The 27780-nt window shown below is 53.1% G+C and overlaps 1 protein-coding gene across 1 annotated transcript; it reads right to left on the bottom strand.

The window, feature by feature from the left end:
• Positions 1 to 1249: 1249 nt before the first annotated feature.
• On the bottom strand, positions 1250 to 26929 carry SHISA8 (shisa family member 8). The gene is made up of 4 exons (XM_065399535.1): positions 26367 to 26929; positions 5340 to 5467; positions 2163 to 2333; positions 1250 to 1632 (listed from the first exon to the last, which is right to left on the bottom strand). Exons 1-4 carry the CDS (start codon positions 26927 to 26929, stop codon positions 1250 to 1252), a joined length of 1245 nt encoding a protein of 414 aa, XP_065255607.1.
• Positions 26930 to 27780: the final 851 nt, after the last annotated feature.

The following is a 27780-nucleotide window of genomic DNA, read 5'->3' as shown; positions in this document are numbered from 1 at the left end:
TCTGCTCTGGAGCCACATCTCCACCTAGGGTGACCAGATGAAGGGAAGGAAATATAGGGACACATGGGGGGAGCCCACCGGCAGAGCGCAAAAAACAACAACAACCCCACAGTGCTGCCGGTGGATATCGGGACGTCTGGTCACCCTAACTCCACCCCCAAGCCCCACACTCTCTGCTGGGCTGTAACCTGGCAGGAGTGACCGTCAGGGCCTGGTGCTGGGCAGTAGCTGCAGCCAGAAAGGCTCCATGGAAAATGTGATGCAGCCAGGCCATAGAGCCTACCCACTGAGACCGGTTTGCACCCCCTTTAAACCACCGTGCCCCCATCAGCCCTGCCTGAGCTGCCAAAGCCAGTGCTCAGCCTTGCCCCTGCTGGCAGAAATGTCCCACAGAAACTAAAAATAATGATCAGCCCCCCCCCCCCCAACCTCAGCCAGCAGTCACTGTTTACGTAGGACCTATATTTTGCTACTCTGCAGCCAGCAGGGGCAGCCCTGCATACGCCTACTGACCCACAGCCCTGGCCCACGGGAGCTAAATGCAACAAGAACTGCAAGGTCAGCCAGGCCATCGTTCAAAACATTCAAAAATGGGTGTAAGAAAAATCCCCAACCCCACGCAGCGCTGGTGCCTAGCGTGTGCAGGGGAGCGAGCTGAGCTGGCAGTGAAGGGAAACGTAAAACTCCTTGTGAGCCCTTGCCAGCTGCCCTTTTGTACAGTTTGTTTATACTGGCATGACTGGTGGTTGTGTGCCCTTGTTTAAAACCCACGTGGAGGGGCAGAGGGAGGGGACGGGTTACATGTGCTAACCCAATGGACCTTAATGGCTATTGCAATTGCTTGTCTCACATCTCCCACCTGTTGTCCTTCCCCTCGGGGTGGGGGGGGGTGCCTTCCCCCTCGCCAGCTGGGCTCAGACGTGAGTCCCCCGGCTCCCGTCAACATTGACCGTTCTGGTACAAGTGTGATGTGATGGACAGGTGAACTGGAAACAACAGCCGTGCATCAATCACAGGGCAACATGCATGCCTGTTTCACCATGCACGTTATCCGCGTACTCTCAGGAGGTGTGGGCACCTGTGCTGGTGGGTATTCCCCTACCTTCCTTGCCCCTCCTGACACCCACCCTAGTGCCACCAGCTATAATGGGGAAGCACCTCTGGTACTTCGCTAGCAGGTGGTCTGGGCTGGCAAGACAGTTAGCCCCAGAGGCTGCTGGGACATAAAAAGAAAAGATGAAGGTTCTTTTTAGACAGTGACCTCAGTCTTGCTATTGGTGGAGAAGGGTCGCGAGGGCTGGACATAGTGAGTGGGCGTCTGGCTGAAGACCTCCGGCAGCTTCTCGACGCTGAACTGGCGCTTGTTGGCATAGATCTGTCGGCGGACATCAGGGGGGTGGTGATGGCTGGGGTCCCAGCCTCCCTTGAAGGCAGGGCTGGCCACCAATGGGTGGGTGTTGGTTTTCACCACTTTGGCCTTCTGCCCAGGTGTAGCCAAGCCAACCAAGGCACAGCTGTCGTGCAGGGGAGGCATGTCTTTCTGATGCAGCCCCATGGGTGGGAAGGACAAAGGACCAGGCGGAGGCATGTCTACCATGGGAAACCGCTTGTAGAATTCTTCCGGTGCGCTCTCTGCAGGGGAAAACAAAGCAAAGGGCAGGAAGTCAGACAGACAGGGAACACACACACCTTCCACCTCTCTGCCTGCCAGGATGGCTCTCCTCCATGTATGTCCCCGCCTCTCCCCGCCTGGGCTTCAACTCTGCTGGGCGGGAAAGAACCTTGGCCATCTCAATCTCTGGCCCCTGCTCCATGAATGCAGCAGCTTCCCTTGCTCAGCCTGCCCCAGGCCCCTTTCCTTCACTGACGCCTGTGCTGAACCCCCACCCCTGAGCTAAGCTTTGCTCAAACTCAGCACACACGACACTTGCAGCCCCTGCCTCTCTCTCCAGGCCTGCAGAACCGCCAGAGCTGGGGGCTGCGCTGCTCTCCCTAACAGCACCAACGGTGTCCCGTTTCCTTCCCTCTGGCCTTGGGGAAATCACAGTCACTGCTGCCATGGGATCAGGGGAGGGAGGAGCTGAAGCAAAGACAGAGGAAGCACAGGCTGGTGAAGCAGCCCTGTCTGGCCCCTGGCCCAGCGATGCGGTGGCAGCACATACCTACGGCCTTGAGCGTGGCATACTTGGCGTAGTCCGGAGCTTGATGGGGCATGGTGCTCGTCATCTGCAGCCGGTTGCTGTGGGCATGTGGCAGCCCCATCTGGGGGGCGATAGGGGTGCTGACCACAGCGTTATTCAAGTGCATATTGTCTGGAAATGCAAAGAAAGATTCTGGGAGGGAAGGTTTAAGGGGTCAGAGAGTCAGAGTTTAAGGCCAGAAAGGACCATTAGATCAACTAGCCTGTCCTCCTGTCCACCACAGGTCATTCCATTTCACCTGGCTACCCCAGTGCTGAGCCCAGGAACTTGTGCATGGCTACAGCACAGCTCCCAGAGAGGTCTCCAGTCTTGATCTGAAAGCAGCAAGAGCCTGAGAATCGACCACTTCCCTTGGTTTCATCGCCCTCACTGATAAAAAGCTGTGCCTTCATTTCAATCTGAATTTGTCTGGCTTCAGCGTCCAGCCATTGGTGCTTGTTACACCTTTCTCCAGCACATTAAAGAGCCCGTGTGTTCTCCCCGTGATGGTGCTGGTGCACTAAGCAAGTTACATCGCCAGCTTCTTTTTGCGAGGCGATGCAGACGGCGCTCGTTAAGTGGCTCACTGCAAGGCATCTCCTCCCGCCCGTCAATCCTTGGCGGTTGCTCTTTTCTGCACCTTCTTCAGTTTTTAAACATTCTTTTTAAACTGCCGACCCCAGAACTGGAGGTGGTATGCCAGGGTCAGTCTCACCAGGGACATACACAGAGGTAAAATCACCCCCCCACACACACACCCCGTTTATACACCCAAGGAGCGTAATAGCCCTTTTTGCCACAGCATCACACTGGGAGCTCATGTGGAGTTGTTGGTCCCCTATGACTCCCGACTCCTTTTCTGAGGCACTGATTTCCAGGATAGAGCGGCTGGCCTGCCTGCCTTGGTTCTAGTTATATATATTTGCATTTAGCTGCATAAAAATGCATTATAATGTTAACAAGCTCACCCTTCCCCCATCCTGGCCTCAGGTTTGGATACTCCCTTCCCCCATGCGCCCCACAGTCTCCCCTGAGCAGTCAGACATCTGTGCTGAGAGCAAACGTCACCACCTGCCTAGTGGGACTGGAGACCTCGGTAGATTGATCAGGGAACCTGCCATGGCTGTGGCTCTGGTGGCACTCTGTCCCCAGATCAGGATTGGCCAAAAGCCCTTTGTAACTGACAGCTGTTTGGTGGCCGGTGTGAAGGGCGAGTTCCCATTACAATGCCCTGACACCGCCATTCCCGTTGGCACTAACTGGCCCCCTCAGCAGAGAGACCAACAGCTGAATGGGCCACAGGCCCTGACCTCCAGTCACTCCCAGCAACAGTCCTTTGGTGCCAGGCTTGGTGTGGGCCGTGTGGGTGCAAAGCTAGGAGAGTGGCTGCCAGTGTACCTGTTCAGACTTCAGTCTCCAGGCTCTTGGCTGGGTGACATTCACCAGCGGTAACTTCAGATCAAAGAGTTTCAATGCAATTTCCCCTTGCCCCCTTTAATAAGCGTCACCGGCAAATGAAAGAGAAAACAGAGTCCTCCCCATCTTCTCTGGGCCGAGCAGAGCTGAACTAAACTTAAAGGCCATTGGATTAGCAGCCGATTTCCCTGTGTTACACAGCTGGGGACCACAGTGGTACCAGTGACTTCTGGCCCCACCAATCCTCCCATTGCTACCACCCAGGGGAGTCCCAAGGGGACAGCATGGGATAGCGATCAGCCCATCCTTCAGCAGAGGAGAAACACTTCCACACCCTCCCCGAAAGCAGCTCCCCTGCGGGGACATCCCCCCTCCACATGCTAGATGACCTCACCTGTCGCCATTCACCAGCACTGGGACTAGCTCCAGCTCTGAGGGGGAGATCCCAGCCACCCCTGCTCTAGAAGGATGAGATACAGAATGGATCCCACCCATCCCAGGTACACTCTGGCAGTGCCGGACGCTGACCTGCAACGTATTCTGTGGTGCTTTGCACAGCCTAGCTTTAAAGAACCCAAGCGATGGGACTTTCCCCAGCACTGCCCCACCACGGGACTGTTCCACCACCTAACACACCTCACGGCTAGGACAGGTTTCCTCCCTCCTCCATGCTCCCACCCGCTAGTCCGGGTGCAGCTAGTAACCCTCCAGCCTTGGGGGCTCCTGCAACTTGTCCTAGCCGGATGACTGCACTGCGCTCTGACCTGTGAGCTGCAAACACACACTGGCTGCTGCCAGGGCAAATGTCACTTCCGATCTTTCAGAGAAGCAAGCAGGGGACTGTCAGCCCGGAGGGGGAGCCTCCCCCCAGAGGCAGCAGGGAGTGCACTGGAGAAGGGGCAGAAGGCACAAATGCAACTTATGCAAGCCTCGAAATCTGCCACCCCACAGCAGGGGCAGACACAGCCGCCACGCATCCAAATCAGTGTCGTGTTTCACCTGCGCCAGCCGTTATTGGTGAGGACTGTCCCAGAACCAGGAGCAGAAGCCTCAGGGAGCCCAACGCTCCTGAGCCTCAACATACCCCTCACCCACAGCCCCTGCAACATCCACGAGAGCAGTAGATACAGGGAGGGTGGAGAGAGGCACGTCCAGCTTCCCAGGGGAGTGTCGACAAAGAGCAGTGACAGGGTCCCAAGTGGGAAATCTGGCCCCTTGAAGAGGAAGGAATTCCCCGTTTGAGAGTAGGGTTCGGGTGAATGAATTTCCAGGGGCTGTATCCTCCCTCCCTGGGAACCCCTGATGCCAGCATGGTGCCCCCAGAACTCCTCATGACCAGCGCCCCATCATGCTGGGTTGACATTAGGAGAGGAGCTCAATGCCTGCAATACTCCCCATGACCAGCATTTTGGCGGGGGGCGCTCTCTCACCCTGGAGTCCACTGCAGGAGGTAGCTCCCCATGGGCGCCGGGCTGCCTTTCATGCTCTACTTTAAATAGAAAATAACAGAAACAAGGGAACAGATTTCCTCCCATGCATGTTCTGCTACAGCCAGACACCTGCACCTCCGTGAAAACTGCCCTGCTTGGTTTGCTCCACTCAGGACCCCCCAGCTTCCCTCCTGCCCCCCTCAAACCTCATTCACAGAAATGGAAGGAGACCGGGAGACCCTCTGCTGCCCACAAACCGGTCCCTGCCCAGCACAGATGGGACTGTGAGGGGGACGGGAGGCGATGCTCTTACCTGTGCCATTTCTGGGGGAGCTCCGGGCAAGCCCGTCACCCATCTGGACCTGGATGCTGCCCATGTGGCCGTCAGTCATGTGGTCAGAGGGGCCATGGCCTGGCTGCTTCAGTAAGTCTGTGAGTGTTCTGGAGAAGGCAGAAAGGAAAGTAGCAAACCAGCGTCATATGAGGGGAGTCTGCACATCTCCCACTTCACGGGCGTGTAATACAGACACTTGGTGCAGACATCCTATCACTCTGCCAATGCACCTCAGTTCAGAGCCATAGGGCAGGCCTACACTTAATATGCTGCATCGGTGCAGCCGCACTGCTACAGCGTTTTAGTGAAGATGGTTGACGCCGATGGGGGAGAGCTCTCCCGTCGGCATAGTTAATCTACATCCCTGAGAGGCGGTAGCTGTGTTGGCGGGAGAAGCTGTCCTGCCATGATAGCGCTGTCTGCATCAGCACTTAGGTCGGTGTAACTACGTTGCTCAGGGGGTGGATTAGTCACATCCCTGAGGGACGTAGTTACATTGAAGTAATTCTGTGGTGTGTAGACCTCCCCATAGAAACCCTGGTTACTCCAGCCTAGGGCTCAATACAGCACTGCCAATGCACCTCCACTCTGGCCTGTAGAGCCCACTGCTATTCCAGTGCTGGGCCACTACATGGGTCTCCCAGTGCCTCTCACACAGTCGCTTTCCAGTCCTGCGCAGCAATGGCCGAATAAACCAAACGTCATGGTGGCCAAACACCAAACTCACCTGCCAACCAAGGTGGGATCTGAACTCTGTGCTAGCCAAGGATAGAAGGAAAGGCCAAGCCCCATGTAGCCATGCCCCCCCCAGCACGCTCAGCCTTGTAGCATGAGCCACTTCCTCTTGAAAAGCGCGAACACTGTGGGGCACTTTGTCAATGTTACAAGGGAGGCCCCTGTCTCCCAGTACATGGTCAGTTGTTGCTAATGTTAAAGGGGTGGGGTCGGGGGGCAGGGGAAAACCTTTGTGTTTATCACACTGCCCTCTTCCCCCTCCTGCACATCCAGAAGCTGGAGAGACCCATTTGCATGACTAGATTAAAAGAAAGAAAGACACGAGGCTTGGCAAAGGCTAAGGGCTTGGGGACACAATACCTAAAGGGTGTAATAGCAGCGAGGGAGAGGAATTGTTCCGAGAGAACCAAAGGTGCATAACTAGGAGTAATGGGATGAAACAGAGGAAGAAAACTCAGGCTGAGTAACAGGGGAGATTTCCCAAGAGATAGAACTACCAAAGTGTGGAATTGTCTGCTAAGGGAAGCGATGGAAACCCCAGTGCTTGAGTCAGTTCAAACGGAAGTGGAGAAAGCCCTGGAGAAGAGACAGTAGGGAAAGATCCGGCTTCAGCAGGGATGTGGATAAGCCAGATGTGACCTTTCTTGGCTGTTCTGTCCATTTTTAATCATCCCTTTATTAATAATGACATTAAAGAACATTACATAAGCGTAATTTGTTTAACATTCATGTCTGAAGACATCCCAGAAATTCCATGGTGCACGGAAGCTCCCAGAGCAACGTTCACGCTCAGAAACCAGAACAGCCAGGGACAGCAAGTCCCAGGATCAGATACCCACGGTGCTATTTGCATGAAAATTAGCATAAAAACCAAGCCTATCCTGCAAGAAAGACCACGCAAGGAGCGTCTGGATAGATTTTTTTCTGCCTCCAATCCGTATGATCATTCTCCACCCCCCCGCCCCCACTTTCCTTCTGAACACAGATTCACTCCTTTTACTCCATATTTATCGCATATTCCACTGCGGATGCTTCTGTCACAACCTGTCCCTGTCCCGCCCCTCTGGACAGACACCAGTCTGTTGTGAGTGGACCCAACCACTGGATCCCACAAGCTCCTAAGCCAAACAGGTCTGGGCAGAGCCTGGTCATTGGTCCTAGCTCTGGGTTCTCAGACTCACTCCCAGGTATCTGTTTGTGACCCTGCGTGCCTAGGGCAGCCCTCACTGGAAATGCCAACGTCAGGGCAGGCTGCAAAAGGGAGAGCAGATACTCCCAAGACTGGTGGGTAACACTGAAGTTTAAGTCCACAACCAGTCACAAATGGTGCTTCTGCTCCACACACTGGTTATCAAGAAGCAAAAAAATAAATCTCACAGCCCCCTTTATTTCATTCCAGTTCTCTGGCTCCCAGTCAGCACATAGGTCCAGTACAGTGAGAAGTTATTTTAAACTTGGCTCACATATACAAAATGTTCTTCTGACCCCAAAGGGTCAGTCATGTTATCAGATCAATGAGTTTGGATCTTACCCAAAATACCACGCTGCCAGCCAATCCTTAAGCATCTAAAAGTAAAGGCTTATTATAAAGAAAAAAGAAAGAATAAGTAGTGAGATGTTAAATGGTAAAACAGTCACATACAAACAAAGATTCAAAGTCCATATATCTGTTTCTTAGCAGTATTGGTGAGTTTGCTGGCTTGAAAGTCCCTCTGGAACACATCCACAGCTTTATTCAGAGCTTCCTTTGTAGGAAGGTTACTCCAGAGGTAAGAAGCAGGAATGAAGACAAGAAGCAGGACTGAAGACAAAATGGAGAAGATGAAGCTGCCTTTTATAGTCTTTTGCCATGCCGCTTGTATTTCCTTTGTTTCAAACACAAGCTGCCCAGCACATGGCCTGGACGCCTTAGAATTCTGTCTATAGGCACGCCCCTGCATGCCTTGCTGAGTCATAAGGTGTATCCCTGACCCTTTCAATGGGTTCATTGTGCAGTTGATGTCCCTTGATGGGCCATCAAGCAGGCTAGGCAGTGCTGATGCCAATCTGTCTGGGGGTGTCATCCAGATGCACAGCACAAGTTTGAAATACAGACACACCCTACATATCTATAACACATAATACAAAGATGATACAAATGTATAAACAAGATTAGCATACAGTAACTCCTCACTTAAAGTCATCCCGGTTAACGTTGTTACGTTGCTGATCAATTAGGGAACATGCTCATTTAAAGTTGTGCAATGCTCCCATCTAATGTCGTTTGGCAGCCGCCTGCTTTGTCCACTGGTTGCAGGAAGAGCAGCCCGGTGGAGCTAGCTAGTGGGGGCTTGGAACCGGGGTGGACCGGCAGCCCCCTATCAGCTCCCCGCTCCCCTAAGTTCCCTGTGCAACAGCTGCCCAGCAGGCTAGCAATTGCAGCTGTCCCTTCCCCCACTGCCATGTGCTGCTCCTGGCCTCTGCCTTGGAGCTGCTCCCTGAGACTCCTGCTTGCTGTGTGGGGGGGAGAAAGAGGGGGCTAATGTCAGGGTGTCCCCCTCCCCCTGCTCCTGCACCCCACTTACCCCATCTTCCATAGAGCAGGGGGACACACAACAGAGGGAGCTTCCAGGCAGCAGCAGCAGCAGTCCCATCTCAGCTGGCTGATCTAATTAACAAGGCAGTGTACTTCTGACCCCACTCTTCATACTTAAAGGGGAAATGCGCATCTCTCTCTCTCACACACACACAGGATGTGTGTCTCTGTCTCTGTCTGCCCTCCCTCCTTTCCTGCTGCCTTGTACAGTAGAGTGTGAGTGTTAACCCTTGAGGGCTCAGCCAATTGCTAGTTCATCATTAGCAGTAAGGCATTCCCTGGGAAATATCCCACCCTCTGACTCCTCCACCTCAACCAGGCTTCACAATCATCATCACTGTGTACCAGTATTAAATTGTTTGTTTAAAACTTATACTCTGTGTGTGTGTGTGGGGGGGTATATATATAATATATAGTCTTTTGTCTGGTGAAAAAAATTTCCCTGGAACCTAACCCCCTCATTTACATTAATGCTTACGGGGAAATTGGATTCACTTAACATCGTTTCACTTAAAGTCACATTTTTCAGGAACATAACTACAACGTTAAGTGAGGAGTTACTGTACTTGGCAAATTATAACATTTTCGCAGATACCTCACTTGACATATCTGGCACAACTCATTTCCATTTTACAATATTGGTCTTCATAATATTCTAAAGTGGCCCCCAGATTCCATACAGCATCACACTGCTACCCTTCCTTGTGAAGTAGACTCTGCAGCCCAGCCACCTTAGACCCCAGAACCAGTGCCCCAGCCCTTCTGAGCCCCTAGTTGCTCAGAGACACTCTTCTAACATTCCACCTTGCTGTGAGTCCTCTGAGCTTCTTGATTAACCCTTTCAGGGACAACATGACAGGCAAGCAAGCAAAGCACTAAAGAGTTACAGAGCTTTGCAAAATGAGAGTTCTGAGACATACCCATCCCGAGTCTGCTCTCATCCTTTCTGTGAGGCCAAGGTCTGGTCAGCATCTCAGGCCAGGCAGAGTGCCTTCTGCCTTCTCTCTCTCTCCAGCCTGGTCTCCTGGCATGTGGCAGTGGCCAGCCCCCCTCACAGAGATCATCCTCCTTAAATACCGTCTCTGACCCCTTGTGCCCATGTTCCCAGGCTGAGAAACTCCAGCCCCTTCCCCTTCTGTGTAGCGAGCTTGTGTTCCATGTGGATGGCCAATAGTTGAGAGACAGAGCTGATGACTCTAGTTTGTTTTGTGATGGCTTCTCAGTCATAGTCTTTCAGCAAGGCCCCCCCGCACCGCTCCTGGGAAGGGCAGTGTGTGGGATGCAGCATAATAACCTGGCCCTGGACAAGGTGAGACCCGGGTTCAGCTCCTAAAACAAAAGGATATCCTACTCCAAAATGGAGGTTACCATCCAAAATGGAGTTTGCAATTTGATACAGACATAGCCTACTTTGTCACAGCTTCTATACACAGGTCATTCCTGTATCACATTTAATTGTGTCTTGGCATCTGGACAAAGAACTCAGACTCAGTACTGAAGTACATAACCATGAACTTTACACTAGTTTCCCCCCGCACTGCAAGGGAATTCTCACAGCTTTCACCAAACTTCTAAAGTCCTGGACTAGCATTCACAGTGCTGAATGTAAAACCAGAGATGGATTCTCTGAGGCTAGTCCCTTTGTTGGTTGTTCCAGATCCCAGTCTGGAATATGGAAGGGCTGTTCCCAGGATCTTTATGTTTCACTCCGGCCCCTGTCAGCGATTGGTGGACATCATAAGCTAACTCTAATAGTAGCCACTGGGGACAGTGCTTAGAAAGCACATGCCATTGGGTGATCATCTTGCATCATTCTCTGAGAATTCGCACCAACTGAGATCTTGGGCTTTTTGTTAATCTCAGAATATTTCAGTTCTGGTCTTTCGATGGCAACCTTTGTTTAATTCCCCAACATTTTTCTTTTGCCAGCCATTGCTGTACCATTCTGTATTAGTCTCCAAGAGCTTTCTGCCTGTGACAAATGAGGGATAATTTGCTTAGGTTGACTAACATGTCCACGAATCTCCATAAGTGTTCCTTGATTTTGGGTCTTTCCATTTGCACAATTGACTCCACTTTTCTTGGGTCCAGTCTTTGTCACTGAGTCCATGTCCTACATAACTGCCCTCACTCAGCCTGACCTGGCATTTGTTCCTGTTTGATCTCTGGCATGCTGCAGGATTGTTTTTGTTCTAAATCAGCAGATCATCAACAATAATTACTTCCACCCCATCCAGATCCTCAAAGATCTAGGACAGGACACATTAGTACAGCTCAGGTGCTGAGGCAATCCCAAAGGGAAGTAGCTTTAGCCCTCTCCCCTCCCCTTCCTCTCCCCCCCAACCCAAGAGGGATGTTGAAGGCACCACAGAGTTTTGGTTTGATTTGTATTTTGGGGTGAGGATTTGAACTGGGTTTTCTTTTATAGGAATTGATTCACATTCCTCCCCACTCTGTGTCCCCCCACTGAAAATACTAATTTTTCACCTTTTTACAGCCATAGCTATGAGTCAGTTTCAGCAGGCTGGAAACTGGTGGGCTAGACTTTTATCTTTTGTCTCTGGCAGTGGAAGGACATCTCTGTCCCTGAAGACCATACTACCCGAGGCAACTGGCTTGTTCTTCCTTTATCAGCACTCAAACGGGCCTGTTGCATCAGCAAGTTCAATGTTATTTGACCTACATTTTCTTGGGCCTCTTTGTGAAGTCTGGTAATTCTTTATACGTGACTTTCCCCCTTGAAATAAAAAGAACATCAATACCAGCAATCCAAAGCAACCTTACAATATCAAAACAGTGTAGACAGCTGTCAATAAGAATCTATGCTATAATAAAAACAGAGTGCAAAGACCAACAGTAAGCAGCAACCCTATAAACACAATGAAAGTTTGCAAAGCTCTATGTGCATAAGCAACCCTACAACAACAAACGAAGCTCACAGCCTCAAGCAAACCTCCCCCACTCCCAACCAACACAAAGAATATACCAGGAACTGCTACAATATCCAAGAGAACTCTTAAATAGGGACGGTGTCACAAGCACGTTAAAGTATCCAAAAATATTAGATTTCACCAACCTCCACAGTCACTGTCTAGAGCAATGGTTCTCAATCAGGGGCACATGTATCCTGGGGATACACACAGGTCTTCCTGGGGGTACCGCAACTCATCTAGATATATGCCTAGTTTTACAATAGGCTACATAAAAAGCACTAGTGAAGTCAGTATAAACTAAAATTTCATACAGACAATGACTTGTTTATACTGCTCTATAGACTATGCACTGAAATGTAAGTACAAGATTTATATTCCAGTTGATTTATTTTATAATTATATGGTAAAAATGAGAAAGTCAGCAATTGTCAGTAACAATGTGGCTGAGTTCTTATATCTGATTTTGTAAGCAAGTCATTTTTAAGTGAGGTGAAACTTGGGGCTATGCAAGACAAATCAGACTCCTGAAAGGGGCACAGTAGTCTGGAAAGGTTGAGAAGCACTGCACTAGAGCAACCCCACAACAAATCTATGTGTGCCATGCACTGCTAGTGTAACACTGAGGGGGTCATTAGCAGCAGGACTTGAGTTTGGAACCTCTGGAGCTTAATGCACAAGCCTATACTGCTTGAGCTAATATGCAGGGCTGTTAAGCTTGCTACAGGGTGGGCTATCAACCTTTATGTGGCCTAACCACCACTGAGTGGGCATGTCTTACACTAGCAAAAACCCATACAATAGGCCATTGTGAACAGACCAAACAACGAACCAATGAGCGTATGCAAACAGTCATGAGAATCCCTCCAAGACAGACTGGTGTGAGCACCCCCATGGTTGTTAGCAAGCCAGAAATCAGAAACCCATGTGCACAAACCAGTGCTCAGAAAAACCCTACAGTAACAAAAGTGTCACAGCCTATCACTCAGAAACAGCCCTCTGACAACAAACATACACTGCCCAGTGTTCTTCAGCAAACCTAAAACGATCGCCATGCACGTGCAATGACGGAAACCTGTTAGTAAAGCTGGAGATATCAAGCTGGGGAGCCAGAGCCTGACGATCCAAACCAAGCTCCCAGGTCTGACTAACCCCCAGCTTCTGGATACTTTGGATCCAACCCCGACTGCCGTTGAGGCCCATCTCTGGAGGGAACCACTGGCAATTCTTTTCCAACCCATCAGCCAGAGGACCCAGAGCAGGGCGAAGGAGACAATATGGCCATCCAAGAAGCGGAGCGGCAAATTAGTGGCAGTCACGGGTGACATTGCCCAAAGCCAGGATGAATTCTTCACCTCTGCACTCAGAGGGAAGCTGAAGGTCGCAGGCTGGTGACTGGGAAGGAGGAGCGGGGAAACCAGTGAATCACTGAGTGAGTAGAAATGTGGCGGCTCAGTGGGGGTGCTGCACGGTACCTACCTCAGGGCCGAGTTGGGTTACTGCACTGGCCTCCCACACTGAAGTTCAAATCATTAGCTAAAGCAACACGTGAGATAAGCTTGGGAGTCTCAGCTTAGTCTCCAGTGGAACTGTGTCAGCATTACTTAGATTGTAAGCTCTTTGGGGCAGGGACTGTCTTGCTCTGTTTGTACAGCGCCTGGCACACTGGGGTTGTGGTCCATAACTGGGACTCCTAGGCACTGCCCCAATACAAATAATAAAGCAGCCATCATCACCACCACATATGGACCACATAATTCATCAAGAATAGCAATCAATCACTGAAGAGAGGCCCACTATAGGAGTGGCAGGAGAGGTTGTAGGTCAAGATCAAGGTGCATTGGCTAGACTGGGCCTGGAATAGCAGGGGGTGCTGACGGTAAGGATTGAGGAGACCTGACAAAGGAGTGGGAGGTGGAGGGGGTTTGGCCCTTGGACTGAAATAGGGGGTGGGGTAGGTCAGGATCATGACACTGGAGCGTTATGAATGTGTTGTTGCTGCTAGACTATTATTTGTATTCTGGTAGCAAATAGAGGCCTATTGTGATAATTGGGCCTGCAAATTTACCCTAATTGTAAGCTCAACTGTAAAAAGTGTGTGAAAGTTCCTGAGATGTCACAATAACCTGTCCCAACACATGCTGATGGGGGGAAAGGTATGAAATGCAGACAGAACGACTGGTGTACGCAGACACGATAGTGCTATGGAATTAGTCCAACCACAAAGGCCTACTGATATAACTCAAGGCCTGTGTTAAGATCACGCTTGGCAAACAAGAAAGTGTGGGTCCAGAAATCAATTAACCAAAACTGGTGGGTAAAACATTCAGCTGAATTGGTGAACAAAGTAAGAGGGGGATGGGCTATTCCACCCATCACTCCCTTTTTGGGTCCTTAAAGAAAGAGATGTAGTGTGGGGAAATATAGAAAAACAAAACAGACGGAGGCTATTGGAGTGAGCTTCCCCATGAGGGCTGCCACCGCCATCATCTTGTGCGACCCTTGATCTTCTTCGTCCTAATCCTGAGAGATATCCTGACCAGAGCAGGCCAGAGCGGGGGACCCAGATGACAATCGCCACCTCTACTGGCTCCAGTTGAATCCCAAATGCCACCTGAATAAAAAGGAATCGAACAACAGCAACGACGACAGGTCCAGCCCATCTCAACTAACTTCTTCTCTTTTCCCCAAAAAGGACAGTTATTATCATCTTTGACGCCACCTCAGAGCCTGCCAAACAAGGGGGGGTTCCTTCTAAAAACTCCGTACAGCTGAAGAGAAAGGGAACAAGGGATGCTGTTAAAATGAAAGCCTCACTTAATGCTTTACATCTCGGATGCTTTCACTGTTTTTGTCCCTTTAATAAAAAGTTAAGATTTTCATTAAGGTGTTTTCCATAGTACTAAGCAAGCGAATGTCTGTGCACACCAAACCATGAACCTTGTTTAACACTCTTTAATGTTAGACAGGAACTATGTTACGTTAAAACCTTTGGCCCATTTATTCTATCTAAATGAACACAAGAGGCCCTGCCCAAGATCAGGGCCCCATTGTGTAGACCAGGTGTGGGCAAACGTTTTGGCCCAAGGGCCACATCTGGGTATGGAAATTGTATGGCGGGCCATGAATGCTCACGAAATTGGGGTTGGAGTCCAGGAGGGGGTGAGAGCTCTGGCTGGGGGTGTGGGCTCTGGGGTGGGGCCAGAAACGAGGAGTTCAGGGTGTGGGAGGGGGCTCCGGGCTGGGGCAGGGGGTTGGAGTGCGGGGTGTGTGTGTGAGGGCTCCGGCTGGGGGTGCAGGCTCTGGGGTGGAGCTGGGGATGAGGGGTTTGGGGTGCAGGAGGGTGCTCCGGGCTGGGACCAAGGGGTTTGGAGGGTGGGAGGGGGATCAGGGCTGGGGCAGAGGGTTGGGGTGCGGGAGGGCTCAGGGGTGCAGGCTCTAGGCAGTACTTACCTCAGGCAGCTCCCGCTCTGCCCTGTCCGCAGACGCTGCCCCTGCAGCTCCCATTTGCCGCAGTTCCTGACCAATGGGAGCTCTGGAGGTGGTGCTTGGGGTGGGGGCAGTGCGCGGAGCCCCCTAGCTGCCCCTAAACGTAGGAGCCAGAGTGGGGACATGCCGTTGCTTCCAGGAGCTGAGTGGAGCTGCAGCATGGGCGCTCGGAGCAGCTGGTGACCCTGCTCCCCAGTGGGAGCTCGAGGCCCGAATTAAATTGGCTGGTGGGCCGGATGTGGCCCGCGGGCCGTAGTTTGCCCACCCCTGGTGTAGACACAGCACACTAGGTCCAATTGAGCTAGCAAGCTAAAAATAGAAATATAGCTGCAGCGGCATGGGCTGTCTGCCCCGAGTAGTCCCACCTGGGACCCTAGGTACTTCCTAAGGCAGCTGCGCTGTCTTGCCGCCCGTGGCCACACTTCTATTTTTAGCGTACTAGTTTGATCAAAGCTAGTGCACGTGTGACTAACCAGACTGGAAAGACACCTCCAGCCCGCAGAGCAGAGGTACCCTCTGAGACAGTCCCTGCTCCAAAGAGTTTCTAATCGAAGGAGTGGCAAGGGAAGCAGATTTGCCCCAGGCCACATCGCTGATCAGTGGCTGAGCCAGGCCCAGGTCTCCTGAGTCGCATATCCACTGCCTCCCAATTCACGTGACTGTCTCCCTACCAGTCAGACAGTCCCTTCCCTGAGGCAACGGTACTGCTGCTCGAAATATGCTATTAGGGCAGATCTAAGGAGACATGACGGATGTCAAAGAGCCATAACCTTGTCTAGCATTCTCAAGCTGTCCCATATGGGGGCAATGGATCAGCAACCGCTGTGAAACAACGGGACTAGGATTCCTGCTAAGCCTTTCAGTTACACCAGAATGCACTAGCCCCAAAGCACCTCTGCTCTGTTCTTTTCACTGGCTGTAGGGGCTCCTCGCTCTCTGGGCAGGTTTCAGAGATCCCTCAATCCAGAGGGAGCAAGTTGCCATGGCCTCAGCGTCAAAACGTGTCAGAGTCCTGACTCCTCTACTGACTCATTCAGGTGAGAGTTCAACTTAGCCAGAAAGGATTAAAAAGCTCATTTTTGTCCCTCCCCACCGGGACCTTGCTCTGCAAATCAAACAAATGAGCAGAATTCTACCCCCTTCGCCCAGCTCCCCACCGCCCTGGGTCTGTTATCACTGCAAACGCCAGGGGCTAAATTCACACCTGGAAATAGCAGGCTGCCCCTTTTGGCCTTTGGAAAGGAGCAGAGGGACAGTATTTGGCGCGCCCATACCACACTTATGGAGAGAGATGGACAGACAGAAGCGGGCGATGGAGAGAGATAAAGAGAAAGGGCCCGATCCTGCTCTCACACCAGGGCCAGTGAGGAACAACTCCTACTCCTGAGGGCATTCTGTGCCAAAAAATTAAAAATTCTGCACCAAAAAATTAAAAATTCTGCGCACTATATTTTAAAATTCTGCAAATTTTATTTGTCAGATAAATGTGGAGGCTCCAGCATGGCATTGGGGAGCACAGGCCACTGGCTGCACAGAGGTGGGAGATCACTGTGCAGCTCCGCCCAGGACACGGACTTAGGCTAGGTCTACACTGCAGCGGGGTTCCGACCTAAGATACGCAACTTCAGCTACGTGAATACCGTAGCTGAAGTTGCGTATTTTAGGTCGGCTTACCTAGCGGTGAGGACGCGGGAAAGTCGACCGCTGCCGCGCTGCCGCCGACTCCGCTGCCGCCTCCTGCCGAGGTGGATTTCCGGAGTCGACGGCAGAGCGATCAGGGATCGATTTTACCGCGTCCTGACTAGACGCGGTAAGTCGATCCCCGAAAAACCGATTGCTACCCGCCGGATCGGCGGGTAGTGAAGACAAAGCCTCAGCAGTGAGGCTGCACCCAACCCTGACACAGCGCAAGGACCGGGCCTGCCCCAGAGACACCCCAGGGCCCTGCCCCTCTGTGCGAGATGCACCAGCTGTGGGCAGGCAGGCTCAGCAAGGCAGGATCCAAGTGTGGAGGGGCTTAGTATGAGGGGATCCAGGTGTGGGTTGAGAGGGTTCTGTGTGGGGTAATCTGGGTGCAGGTGGCTCAGTGGGGGATCCTGCGTGGGGGGGATCTGGATGCATAGGGGCTTGTTGGGGGGTTCTGGGTGAAGATGGTTGGGGCTCAGCAAAGGGGTTCTGGGTGTGGGGGAGATAGAGCTCAGCAGAAGGTCCAGGTGCAGCTGGTTGGGGCTCAGTAGGGTGGGGATCTGGATGTGGGTGGCTCATCGGGGTGGTCCAGGTGCAGAGGGAGTGTGGCTCATGGGCGGGGGTTCTGAGTGCAGGAGGGGTGAGGCTCGGCAGGAAGGTCTGGGTATGAGGGGGTCTGGATGCACAGGGGTTGGGTGGATGGGGGAGCAGCTCCCTGTACAGGGATCCCTCTCTCTGCAGCTGAGGAGCGATGGGTGTGGGTGTGGAGGGAGTTTGCAGAGTTTCCTTCAGCTGGGGGAGAAATCTGGGGGTGGGTCTGACCTGGCCCCAGGATGCTGTGCAAGGAAGAGGAAGTCCCATCCTCCCCAGCCCAGCTGGGACTAGCAGATGAGCCTGGCGCAGGGTAGGAGCCACCAGCTGGGTCTTCCCCAATCCTGCCCCCTGACCTACAGTGATTTACCTCTCTTCCAGCTCCCCTGAGCCCCCAAAACATACTTTTGGGGAGGGTCGCATGACAGCTCTTGTGGCTTCCCTTTGCTTCCTTGTCAGAAAGTCATTTTTCTGTAGGGAAGCAAAGAAATCTGCGGGGGACATAAATTCTGCACATGCGCAGTGGCACAGAATTCCCCCAGGAGTAAACTCCTCCACTGAGGTCAGTGGAGTTCACAGCAGCATCAGCCTGGTGCATGCAAGAGGGACAGGATCTTCTAATACAGTACTTTAGTCTGTGGTGTGACCACTCCAATCTCGTCATGCATATCCCCCAATAGCCATTCAGGCCCCCTTCCCTGCAGCTTCCACCCTTCTCTTCTACTGCTTGGTTACAATTGGACAGATTTAAGGAAGTAATATTAAAAGGAACTCCCTTTAATGTGATGGGGCAGCTGCTGCTTAGGTTTCTGCACTTGCGGGAGGCTACGATGCTGCTGTCCTTACTCTCAGCGAGTAGCACCACTGCCGCTAATAGTGCTCCTAGCAGAACAGGGTCTTAGCCCACATGAGGCAAGGTGGCAGGCTTGGGGATATCGATTGGAAGCTGTTAGGGGCAAGGGCTGTATTTACTTCTGGGGCAGGTGTGATGCCCTTCCTCACACCAGAGAGTACCTTGCTCCATTGGCTTCAGGGGACCACTATGGTGCAGGAAGGTACAAGCACAAATAAAGGCAGCACAATCGGTCCCTCTGTTTCTGTACAGCACCAAGCACATCCTGATCCTGACTGGGGTCCCTGAGCACTATCATAATGCAAATAAGGAAATAATACATCTCCCCCGCCCTGTACTTCTCTGTCAGTTTGTTTTCTCCCCCCAGATCTAGGACTTTACATATCCTAGGACCAGTCCTTTCCTCGTAGTCTGCAACCTCCCCTGCCCTGCGCCAATCTCCCCAGATCTCACTGCAGTTTGGTTCTGCCTCCTGGGGCTTTGTCCCCCCTCTGACCATGCTTTCAGCCGCAAGTGCAATCACAGTTGAATCCACCCCAAAGAAACACCCGCCCCAGACAGACGTAAAGCAGCCCCACAGAGCGCTGAGCAGGGCTGACTTTTATAACGTCAGTTGATCAAAAAAGCTTCTAGAAGCTTATGACAGCAGGACTAGGCCACAATTCACTTACTGACGGGTGGAATTTCTGCTATTGTGACAGATACCACCCTGGAAGTGCTCCAGGAACCATTGCGTCAATATGAAGTGAGCCTGACTGGCTGTCATGGTACACAGCCAGTACATACCGTAAAGGGTACAAGGTGCTACCAGCCACCCTTTGCGCCAGCTACATAAAGAAGGCAGTGATATTCTGTCGCCCTGTGTGTTTGTGGCGAGCACGAGCATGGACCCAGCCCACTACAACCTGGGCCTGCTGCATGCAAATTGAGACAAGGCCATCGGGTCGCCTGCCTGCACTGTCTGCTCCCTCTTCAACCTGTGGGATTTAAAGACTTCTGCTCTAGCTCTTCACCCAGGAGCCTGATTCTCCTCTCACCTGAGTGTTGATCACATGGTACTCCACTGAAGCAACACCAGTGTAAAACAAGACCAGTTAAAGAGGGGGTTAAAGAGGGAGCCATGGGGAGCCTCCACCAATAGCCTTCAGGGGCTGTGGTGAGGGGGCCAGGAGATAACGTGGTGCACAGATATGCTGAGTGTGTAGCCGATCGCATGCTGCCTGTTTTTACAGTGGTTGCGGCCAACAGCCTCTCCAGAAGAGGCTACCCACAACCTCTGCCAAGCATGAGCCATGTGATCGTTGTCGCAGTCAGTGGCGCTGTGTCTTCTAGAATCTGGACTAGATGACCTCCTGAGGTCCCTTCCAACCCTGATATTCTATGATTCTATGATCTCTTCAGACCCATGGGCTGTCCTCTGCTTTCCTCGTGCAGCACAGACCCCGTTGTACCAGAGTCAGGACTCTGACACATTTTGACACTGAGGCCATTGCTCCCTCTACATCAAGGGATTTCTGAAACCAGCGCAGACCCTGTGCTACTTCTGCACAGACACTTCATGCATCCTCTCCTGGCCCAGGCAGCTTACGCATCCGCTGTTATCTTCTCCCTCTGGTGTGGTCTTGTTAGAGGCCATCTGTCCGGGGACAGGTTACCAGCTTCGACACCTCTTGCTGCTGGGGTTGCTGGCCTGCATCACCAGGCCGCCTGGATTTGTCACGGTTGCATTACTGCTTCTGTGCGCTTGCATATGTTGTGAGACACACCCCACTCCTGCCTCTGCACATAAGTCTCCAGTGCATTTCAGGGGAGAACGCTGGCACGTAACATCTACTCCCTGCTATTAGCACAGTATAAGTGCAGCTCTCCCCTTTCCAGGACATTTTGTGTCAAAGGGAACTATCAGGACCATAGACAATATATTTCATAATAAACTGGCTAGAGCGTACCCGTGCTACTGCCCTCTGCTGGAGGGCATCAGAACTCCTCAAGTGTGTGTCATAGAGCCTATGCTGCTAACAGAGAGATTATTTTAGCTCACTTGGTAGAAGCCAGAGGATGCGAGTTCTACACCTGCTTTTGCTGTGAAGTTCAGAAAGACCATGGTGCTCAGCACAGCAACAGCCATTAAGTGCTCTGGTAGGTGGCCAGCGATTAGCTACCATACTCCATACGGAGGATGGGCTGGTGTGGGGTCCTACTTTTGTCACATGGAAGAAGTGCAAAGGCATGCAAGAAAAACCTGCCTTTTCCCACTCCATATGCTCGTGTCCAAAAATACGCAGCTTCTGGGGAAGAGATCTGTTCAGTGATGACCCACATATTTCAAAGTACCATCCCATGTGATTGGAACGTATGTTTATGGGGAGCTAGACCCTGAGGGGGAGCAGAATACATTACCAGCTTGGTTAAACAGGGACCACTATGACTTGTACTAGCGAAGGGAAAAAAACTGAACGCTCAGCTCTGGTACCACAGAATCCAGGCTACAAGTAAAAAACAGGTTTCCTCTGGTTAACACAATCTGCCAAGAGGACAGCTCACACGTTAACTCCTGATGGCAAGAAATGCAGGAGAATAAATGGAACCCAACCACACGTGTCCTGAAGAAAGATCTGATGGTTCTCATTATTGGACTAGGAAGATGTGATTCCCAACAGTGGGCTAAGCTTTTAGGGTACTGGTGTATCTGCGTATCACTGCTAAGCGCTACCAGTTTCATGGAAAGTCTCTCTCTCTTTCTGTTACCCACACACATGAAATGGGAAATTACCCCCCTCCCTGACATCATATGACTAAACACAGCCCCAGGCATGGCCAGGGCCAGGCGAGAGAAAAGCACACGTTGCTGAGATTCCAGCAGCTGGATCTGGCAGCAGACAGCTCCTGGGGATCTCGCTGATGAAGTTGGTAGGGCACCGATTGAGTCCTAGTTCAAGCGTGTAGGTAGGCACTGCTGGGAGGGAGCTCACATTGCTGGCCAGAGAGGAACTATAGCTAATGGCCACCAGACAGTACTTTCCCTCCCCGCTTTTCTCATTGGTTGCCCTTGGAGAGGGCAGGGTTAGAACATCCCCCTTGCTCACAGGCACATTCTTCATACCCCACCCCAGCCCCACCAAACCCTCCCATAGCAGAAAAGGCAACAGGCCTTCTTGGTACGCCCCAGCGGAGCTGAGAGAGATGTGTTATGACAGGAGTCATTGCAGCATCCCTGGGGATGTAGCATTCTTCCTCCAGTTGTCCCAGCCAGGAAAACGAGCGGGCGCATACACGCACACGCACTCTCGGACGTGTGCACACCCCAAGAATGCAGAGAGCTCCTTCCCAGGAGCAGGCTAGTGGCAGAGGAGTTGGAGCGGAGGGAGGCTGGGGGAGTTTGTATCGATTCGGTAGACCTGCCAGGCAAACGAGGAACAGGGAGGAGGTGGAAGGCATGGGGGCAGACACAGAGACAGAGAGGACTAGGCTTCATCTCATAGATGGACTGAGACTTAATTGAACCTGGATTCACCAAAATGTTGGGCCTCCTAGTCCTGCCTGCTCCCAGATGGACACTTGGCTTCCTCCTTAGCCCTCTGCCAAAGTCAGGCAGCCCCCAGCTCAGCAGGCAGCTGGCTACTAGCGATCACTGTGCATGGCACCGCTGTTTGCTACTCTCCTGGATGAGTGAGTCCCCTCGGAGCATGGGGCTGAATCTTGCCTTCATCTGTTCCTGTCATCACCTCCTCAGCGCTCTCATTCCTCCTCCCCCCTCCCAGCCCTGAGCGGCAGCTGCCTTTCAAGGGATTCTGTAATCACCCTGCCACCCACCCCAGCCTTCTCCTCTACACCCGTCACACCCAGCTGCTCGGCTGAGTCAGCCTTTGGGGGGGCGGAGCTTTCATGTCAGTGACTGGCGGGAGGTGGGGCTTCTCTCAGTGCTGACTCAGTGGCTGCCAGCGATGGGGGAGCAGAGGTTGCTACCCGTTTGGAGACCGAACGCAGGGCATCTAGCTGCTACAAAATTGTATAACAAAGCAAGGCGGGGTGGGTGCTAAGGCCCCAGACATTTCAGGGGATGTAGATATTTTGAGATGCTCTCCTGATCATTATCTGTCCTGGGCAGTCATTTCCTCAGGCGCTGCCTTTTTACTAGACCCCCTAACACAGCCCCATATAATGGAGTCGTCACCAGATCTAACCCCCGGGCCGACAATCTGCAAACTAAAACATGCACCTCACCGATTAGAAACTCACCCAAGTGCTTGATGGATTCATGTCTACGCTCCGCCCTCTTTGTCCCTTGCCCTCTCCCCCTCCCTTCTGTCTATGCCTTTCCCCATCCCTCTTGTCCCTATCGTCCGCTCCCCCTTTGTTTTAGATCATACAACTTCCTTACTTCTGCACAACTGCTGTGTTCTGCGAACAAGGGATCTCGCGTCCCACCGGCAGCGGTGCTGCTATCAGGAGGGAGATGCCCTGGCAGCGCTGTGGCTGCCGTCGGTCAGGGTAGGGGAAGGCTGGGCTAACAGGAGGTGCTGGAGATGTGGAGTCACGGGCACTGGCAAGGCTACATGTGGAGCCTCCATGACTGGCTTAGGAGGGGCATCTCGGAGGCAGCACTGAGATGCATTGGCAGAGCTCTGCATGGGAACCTTGTGCCCTGCCTGGCAACACTGGCTCTTATTAGCACCTCACAGTGCGGAACATAAAACTCACTAAAAAAAAGAAAATAGCCTGAAGAGAGAAGCTGCAAAAAAGTAAAACCAACAAATCTGTGTCAATTGTGCTGCTGCTGCTGCCCTTCCTCCCCGCCCCGCCAGCACTGCCAACGCCTCTCCATCCTGACCCCCAGCACTGCCAACGACCCTCCACTCCCCGCCCCGCCAGCGCTGCCAACGCCCCCCCGTCCTGACCCCCAGCCCCCCCCGAACACTGCCAATTCCCCTCCACCCTGACCCCCGGCACCCAGCTACTCCAGTCCTAGCCCCCCAAGCACTGCCAATGCCCCTCCGTCCTGACCCCCAGCACCTGGCTACTCCAGTCCTAGCCCCCCTACCAAGCACTGTGCCAATGCCCCTCCGTCCTGGCATAAAGGACACATTTTTATTGCAGTGCCTCAGCTCTGTTTTGCACCACTCCATGGTATTCCAGTTGGGGGCCCTCTGCTGCCCTTGGAGCAACAGCCCCCATCAGCTGTGTGACAGCCCCTAGAAGACAATGTCACCACATAGGGCTTTGTCTACTAGGACCTAGGATGAAACCCCAACTAAACTCACCACACTGGTGACCAAAGCTGGAGCTGAGATATATGAATAGCAAGAGGCTACATTACTGATTTCCTTTTCATAGCAAAGTGCTGTACAGAATGAATGTTTGGGGATCACTCACATGGCCAGGAAATGCAACCGTCTCTGGGGTGGAATGCCATGGCCATGCTCACCTAGCAGAACGATCCAGCCACGCCATAGGCTGGGTAAATTAGGAGAATCCTCTCCATTGAAATTTGAGAAGGAATTTGGGAGGTGCAGTGCAGTTACCTGGGGTGGATTTGACTGAGATGCTAGTTTTAACCCCCCATTCTCTGGCAAAAAGTGCCGTGGGGCCTTTAAAACCCACATGCCTGCCCCTCAGGATGGTGTACATTGACGCCAGTGGAGGATCCGGCGCCTGCGAGTGGTCAAGGCAGCATTTGCAGGCTTCCCCTGAGAGACGGCACGGATTCCATGACCCCAGCGCGGGACCGTTCAGAGTGCGGCGTCAAGGGACCGCTCTGAATGGCACAATATACCCGCTTTGTGTCAGGCGCCCTGTGGCCAGCGCTGGGCACTTGGCATAGCCCTAGTCTGTGGTCTCACAACATGCCAGCCAGCCCTAGAGACCTGGTGCACGGAAGTCAGGACTTTCCTAAGGAGTTTGGCTCTGGAGTCGCTCTCCCTGTCTGCAGCTCGTTAGCGGCTCTCTCCCTGCCTGCCACTCAACAGGGGTCAGTGGAGCAGCTGGTTGCAGGCACAAGGCTGAGCGAGTTCCCCCAGGCCATGTGAGCTGGACTCTCTGGCAGCCCCAGTGAGTCTGTCAGTGGGCGATACACTCTCGCCTTAAATACGTCTTCCCCACCGAAGCACCGTGGCACCTCGCTGGCTGCCCCCGCCCTGCCCCAGGTCCACTAGTGTCAGGCGAGGTCTCATGTTCTCCTGAACTGCCACAGCAGGAAGCAATGGGGAGGGGAGGCCCTGGCATTTTAAGGAGCTGGTATCTCAGGTGCCACTGCCTCCCCCTGCCTCCCCACACCTGCCTCCCCACACACACGCTGCCTTTCATCATGGACAAGCCCCTGAGCCACCCCCCGCCCTGACAGAAAACTGATAACAGCTGAACGTGCTTGAAAGGACGTAGGGCCTCTGGGGGCCATCGCTGGGGCAGAGTGGCGTGGCTGGGGGTGACATACCTCTGCCCCGAGCTGGGACTGAACCTTCCCAGAGTGCTGCGGGGGGCGAGATGTTCCTGGAGGGCGAGAGGGAGGCTGAGTGCAGAGAGCTAATCAAAAAGGAAGCGTGTGCATGTGTGTGTGTGTAGCGGGGACGGGTCGGGGGGACACGCAGAGACGGTGCTAGCCCATTGGGGGCCCTAAGCGGAATATTTTTGGGCCCCCCCCCCCCCCAGAACACATAATAAAAAGTGAATTGTGTCCCCCCCCAAGCTGCTTGGGGCCCTGAGCAATTCCTTAGTTGGCTTCTGGGAACACAACAAGAAGAACATTTATTTGAAGTCAAGAACTGACATATTAAGAGAGCGCGCGCCAGAGAAGAAAAGAGAGAGCAGGCGGCACACGGGGGGGACAGACAGCAATACAGAGATGATGAGAGAGTGAGAGAGAAGGAAAGAGGGAGAAAGTGGGTGCGGGGGGGGGGGGGGGAGCCTGTAACTCTCCCCATCCCTGTTACTCTCTCACTGCTGGGAGGTCCCGCCCCTCGGACTTGCTGGACAAACGAGAGGAGACACAGAGGTTGAGCAGAGTCCCAGCAGTGTCCAGGTGCTGCAGCTGCAGTCCCACCTGCCATCCTGATCCCTCGCTCCACCACCCGTCCCTTCAGCTGGCTGCCTCCTCCCTCCTGGCACCCACATGGTAGCAAAGCCCCCCCGCCAGAGAGAGGAGGTGCCCTGGCTGAACTTTCTGCCCACAGCATGATCAAAACCAGCCCGGACAATGCTCATAGCCCAGCTGCCATCCTCTGGCAACCTGCTGGCAAGGAGGGGTGAGGGTCATATGGTAAACACACACACACACACACACACACACACGCGCGCACACACACACACGCACATGCACACACGCGCGCGCGCGTGCACACACACACATGCGCACACACATGCACATGCACACACACACACATGCACACACGTGCACGCACACACACACACACATGCATACACATGCACACACACACACACACATGCACACACACATACACATGCACACGCACACACACACACCCTTTGACAGGACAGAAACTAATGAAGTTGCTCAGCAAGCTCTCTCCCAAACTGGATGCTGCAGGAAAGCGAAGACATTCATTGTAAGTAATCATCCTGTATAGAATCGAACTCTGAAATGCCCCCAAACAGATGGCAAAAGCCTTACACTCAGAATCACAGAAATCAGGGCTGGAGAAGACAGGTTAGAGTAGGACACGCCTTGTCCATCCCCTGAGGACTGTTCCCAGGATCTGACCAGTCCATTGTTAAATGACCCGAGTGATGGGGCTTCCATCCCTCCACCCCCTTTGGGGGACTATTCCATAGCCCAGCAGGCCTCACTGGTAGGAAAGGGTTCCTGATCTCCAGCCTAAATTTCCCGTTGCTCAGCTTCACCCGACAGCTCCGATTTCTACCCCCTCCACTCATCCCTCTCCCTCCTCGGTGTTTCAGACACCTGGCTCCCCCGTAAATTCTCTTCTCAGGGTCCAGAGCCAAAATCAAGGAGGGTTTGAGGGGTGGCAGGTCACTGTGGGGATCTGGGGTTGGACTGGGTCTTGCCCTCTGGAAGGGAAGGTGAAAAGGCAGCCAAGAGGGAAGTCTGGAAGTATCATCTATCTGCTGTGGAGGGAGACAGAGGGAGCTGGGACAGAGACAGAGAGGAAGGGAAGGAATGAGGTCCCTTTTACCTGGACATGGTCATCTCTGTCGGGGGGCTCCGTGATTTCTCCAGGCCCAGCTTGGTGAAGATGCCCACCAGCACCATGATGGCCACCACGCCACAGATGATATATACAATCATGTTGGTCTTGTCTCGGGTAGGATCCTCGGGGGTCTCATCCACCCGGGCCGGCGGCTGGCCTGTGTTGACCCAGTTGGGGGTGTCGTAATTGGAGCATCCACTTTGGTCCAGCCGCCCATGGTTGAACTGGCAGCAGAAGCGGTAACCGCAGGTCCCACAGCAGTACCGGTAGATCCCTGAGTTGCAATTGAATGGAGGGTCCCATTGCCCCATGACATCGTAGTAACCACGGCACCGGTCGCCACCTGGCACAGCCTCAGTGGGGGCCACCACGGTGTCCTCCAAGGTGGGAGCCCAGCTGGTGTTATCATGACTCTCCACCTGCCCCTCCAGCTCAGGATCCTGGGTGCTGGGAGCCCTGGTCCAAACCCGCCCTGGGTCCAACAGAACCAGGCAACAGAATCCGAAGACGTAACCTCGCTCCATCCGTGCGCCACTCCCGCTTGCCATCGCGGTCGCCTCGTCAATGGGGACGGAGGCTGGTTAGCGCCTTGCCCGCCTCCTTGGGGGAGAAAAGCCCCTCTCCTCCGGAGACGCAGCAAGGAGGGTGTTCAAAAATTCCCAGCCAGATGCTAGGACACAAGCTGTATCACTCCGTCAGCCCGCGGGAAAAGACGAGTCACCCCCTCCTCATTAAACAGCTCCCCCCAGCAAACCCCACAACTAGAACGAGCCACCGGCTGAGCCAAGGGCTTAGGGTGGGGGGGGGGGGGCAGGGAAAGGAAAAAAAGAAGAGGAAAATACTAAAGATAAAAACAACAGTATGGGGAGTGTCAGCCTGGCATCAGGGCAACCCCTGAAATTCCTAGCGAGAGCCTGGGTGCAAGGAGGCGGGAGCTGCAGACCCCCCTCTGCTCCTCGTCCTTCAGGAGTGAATTTTGTATCTTTGTAGTGTCAGTCGAAAGGCTGCCCTGGAAACAGCGAGGGCTGTTCCCATCTCGGCTGCTTGAGGCTGGGAGAGGAACCTGGAGGCAGCCAGCGCAGCTCTGTCTCTCTCCCCCTTCCTCGGAGACACTGAGCTTTCTGAAAAAAACAACACACACACACAACCTTCACACCAGAGAGGGAGGGAGCGAGGGAGGGAGCAACTGAGAGAGCGGGAGGGAGACCAAGGAAGGGGAAAGAAGGAGAAATAGTCCTTATTCCTTCCTAAACCCGGCAGGCTCCTGCGCCACAATTGTCTGACAGTTACCAAAGGAAACCAGGGAAGAACCTTAGCCAAGTCCTCTAGCTGCACATCCACTGTCCTCCGTGCAGAGCCTTGGATGGCAGCCAGAGCCAGGCTGTCACCAGGCCAGAGG

The sequence above is a fragment of the Emys orbicularis genome, chromosome 1 (genome assembly GCF_028017835.1).
Source record: "Emys orbicularis isolate rEmyOrb1 chromosome 1, rEmyOrb1.hap1, whole genome shotgun sequence".
Classification (NCBI taxonomy): domain Eukaryota; kingdom Metazoa; phylum Chordata; order Testudines; family Emydidae; genus Emys; species Emys orbicularis.
The sequence above is the reverse complement of the archived record's forward strand: the minus strand, read 5'-3'. Positions and strand labels throughout refer to the sequence as shown.

What these genes read in the sequence shown, in the direction of transcription:
- SHISA8 (XM_065399535.1), bottom strand. Translation starts at nt 26,929, where the DNA reads ATGGCAAGCGGGAGTGGCGCACGGATGGAGCGAGGTTACGTCTTCGGA. An exon ending in ACAGAGATGACCATGTCCAG is followed by an intron (nt 5,468 to 26,366) that starts GTAAAAGGGACC and finishes TGCCTTCTCCAG; the next exon opens with AACACTCACAGACTTACTGA. An exon ending in CTCCCCCAGAAATGGCACAG is followed by an intron (nt 2,334 to 5,339) that starts GTAAGAGCATCG and finishes CTTCCCTCCCAG; the next exon opens with AATCTTTCTTTGCATTTCCA.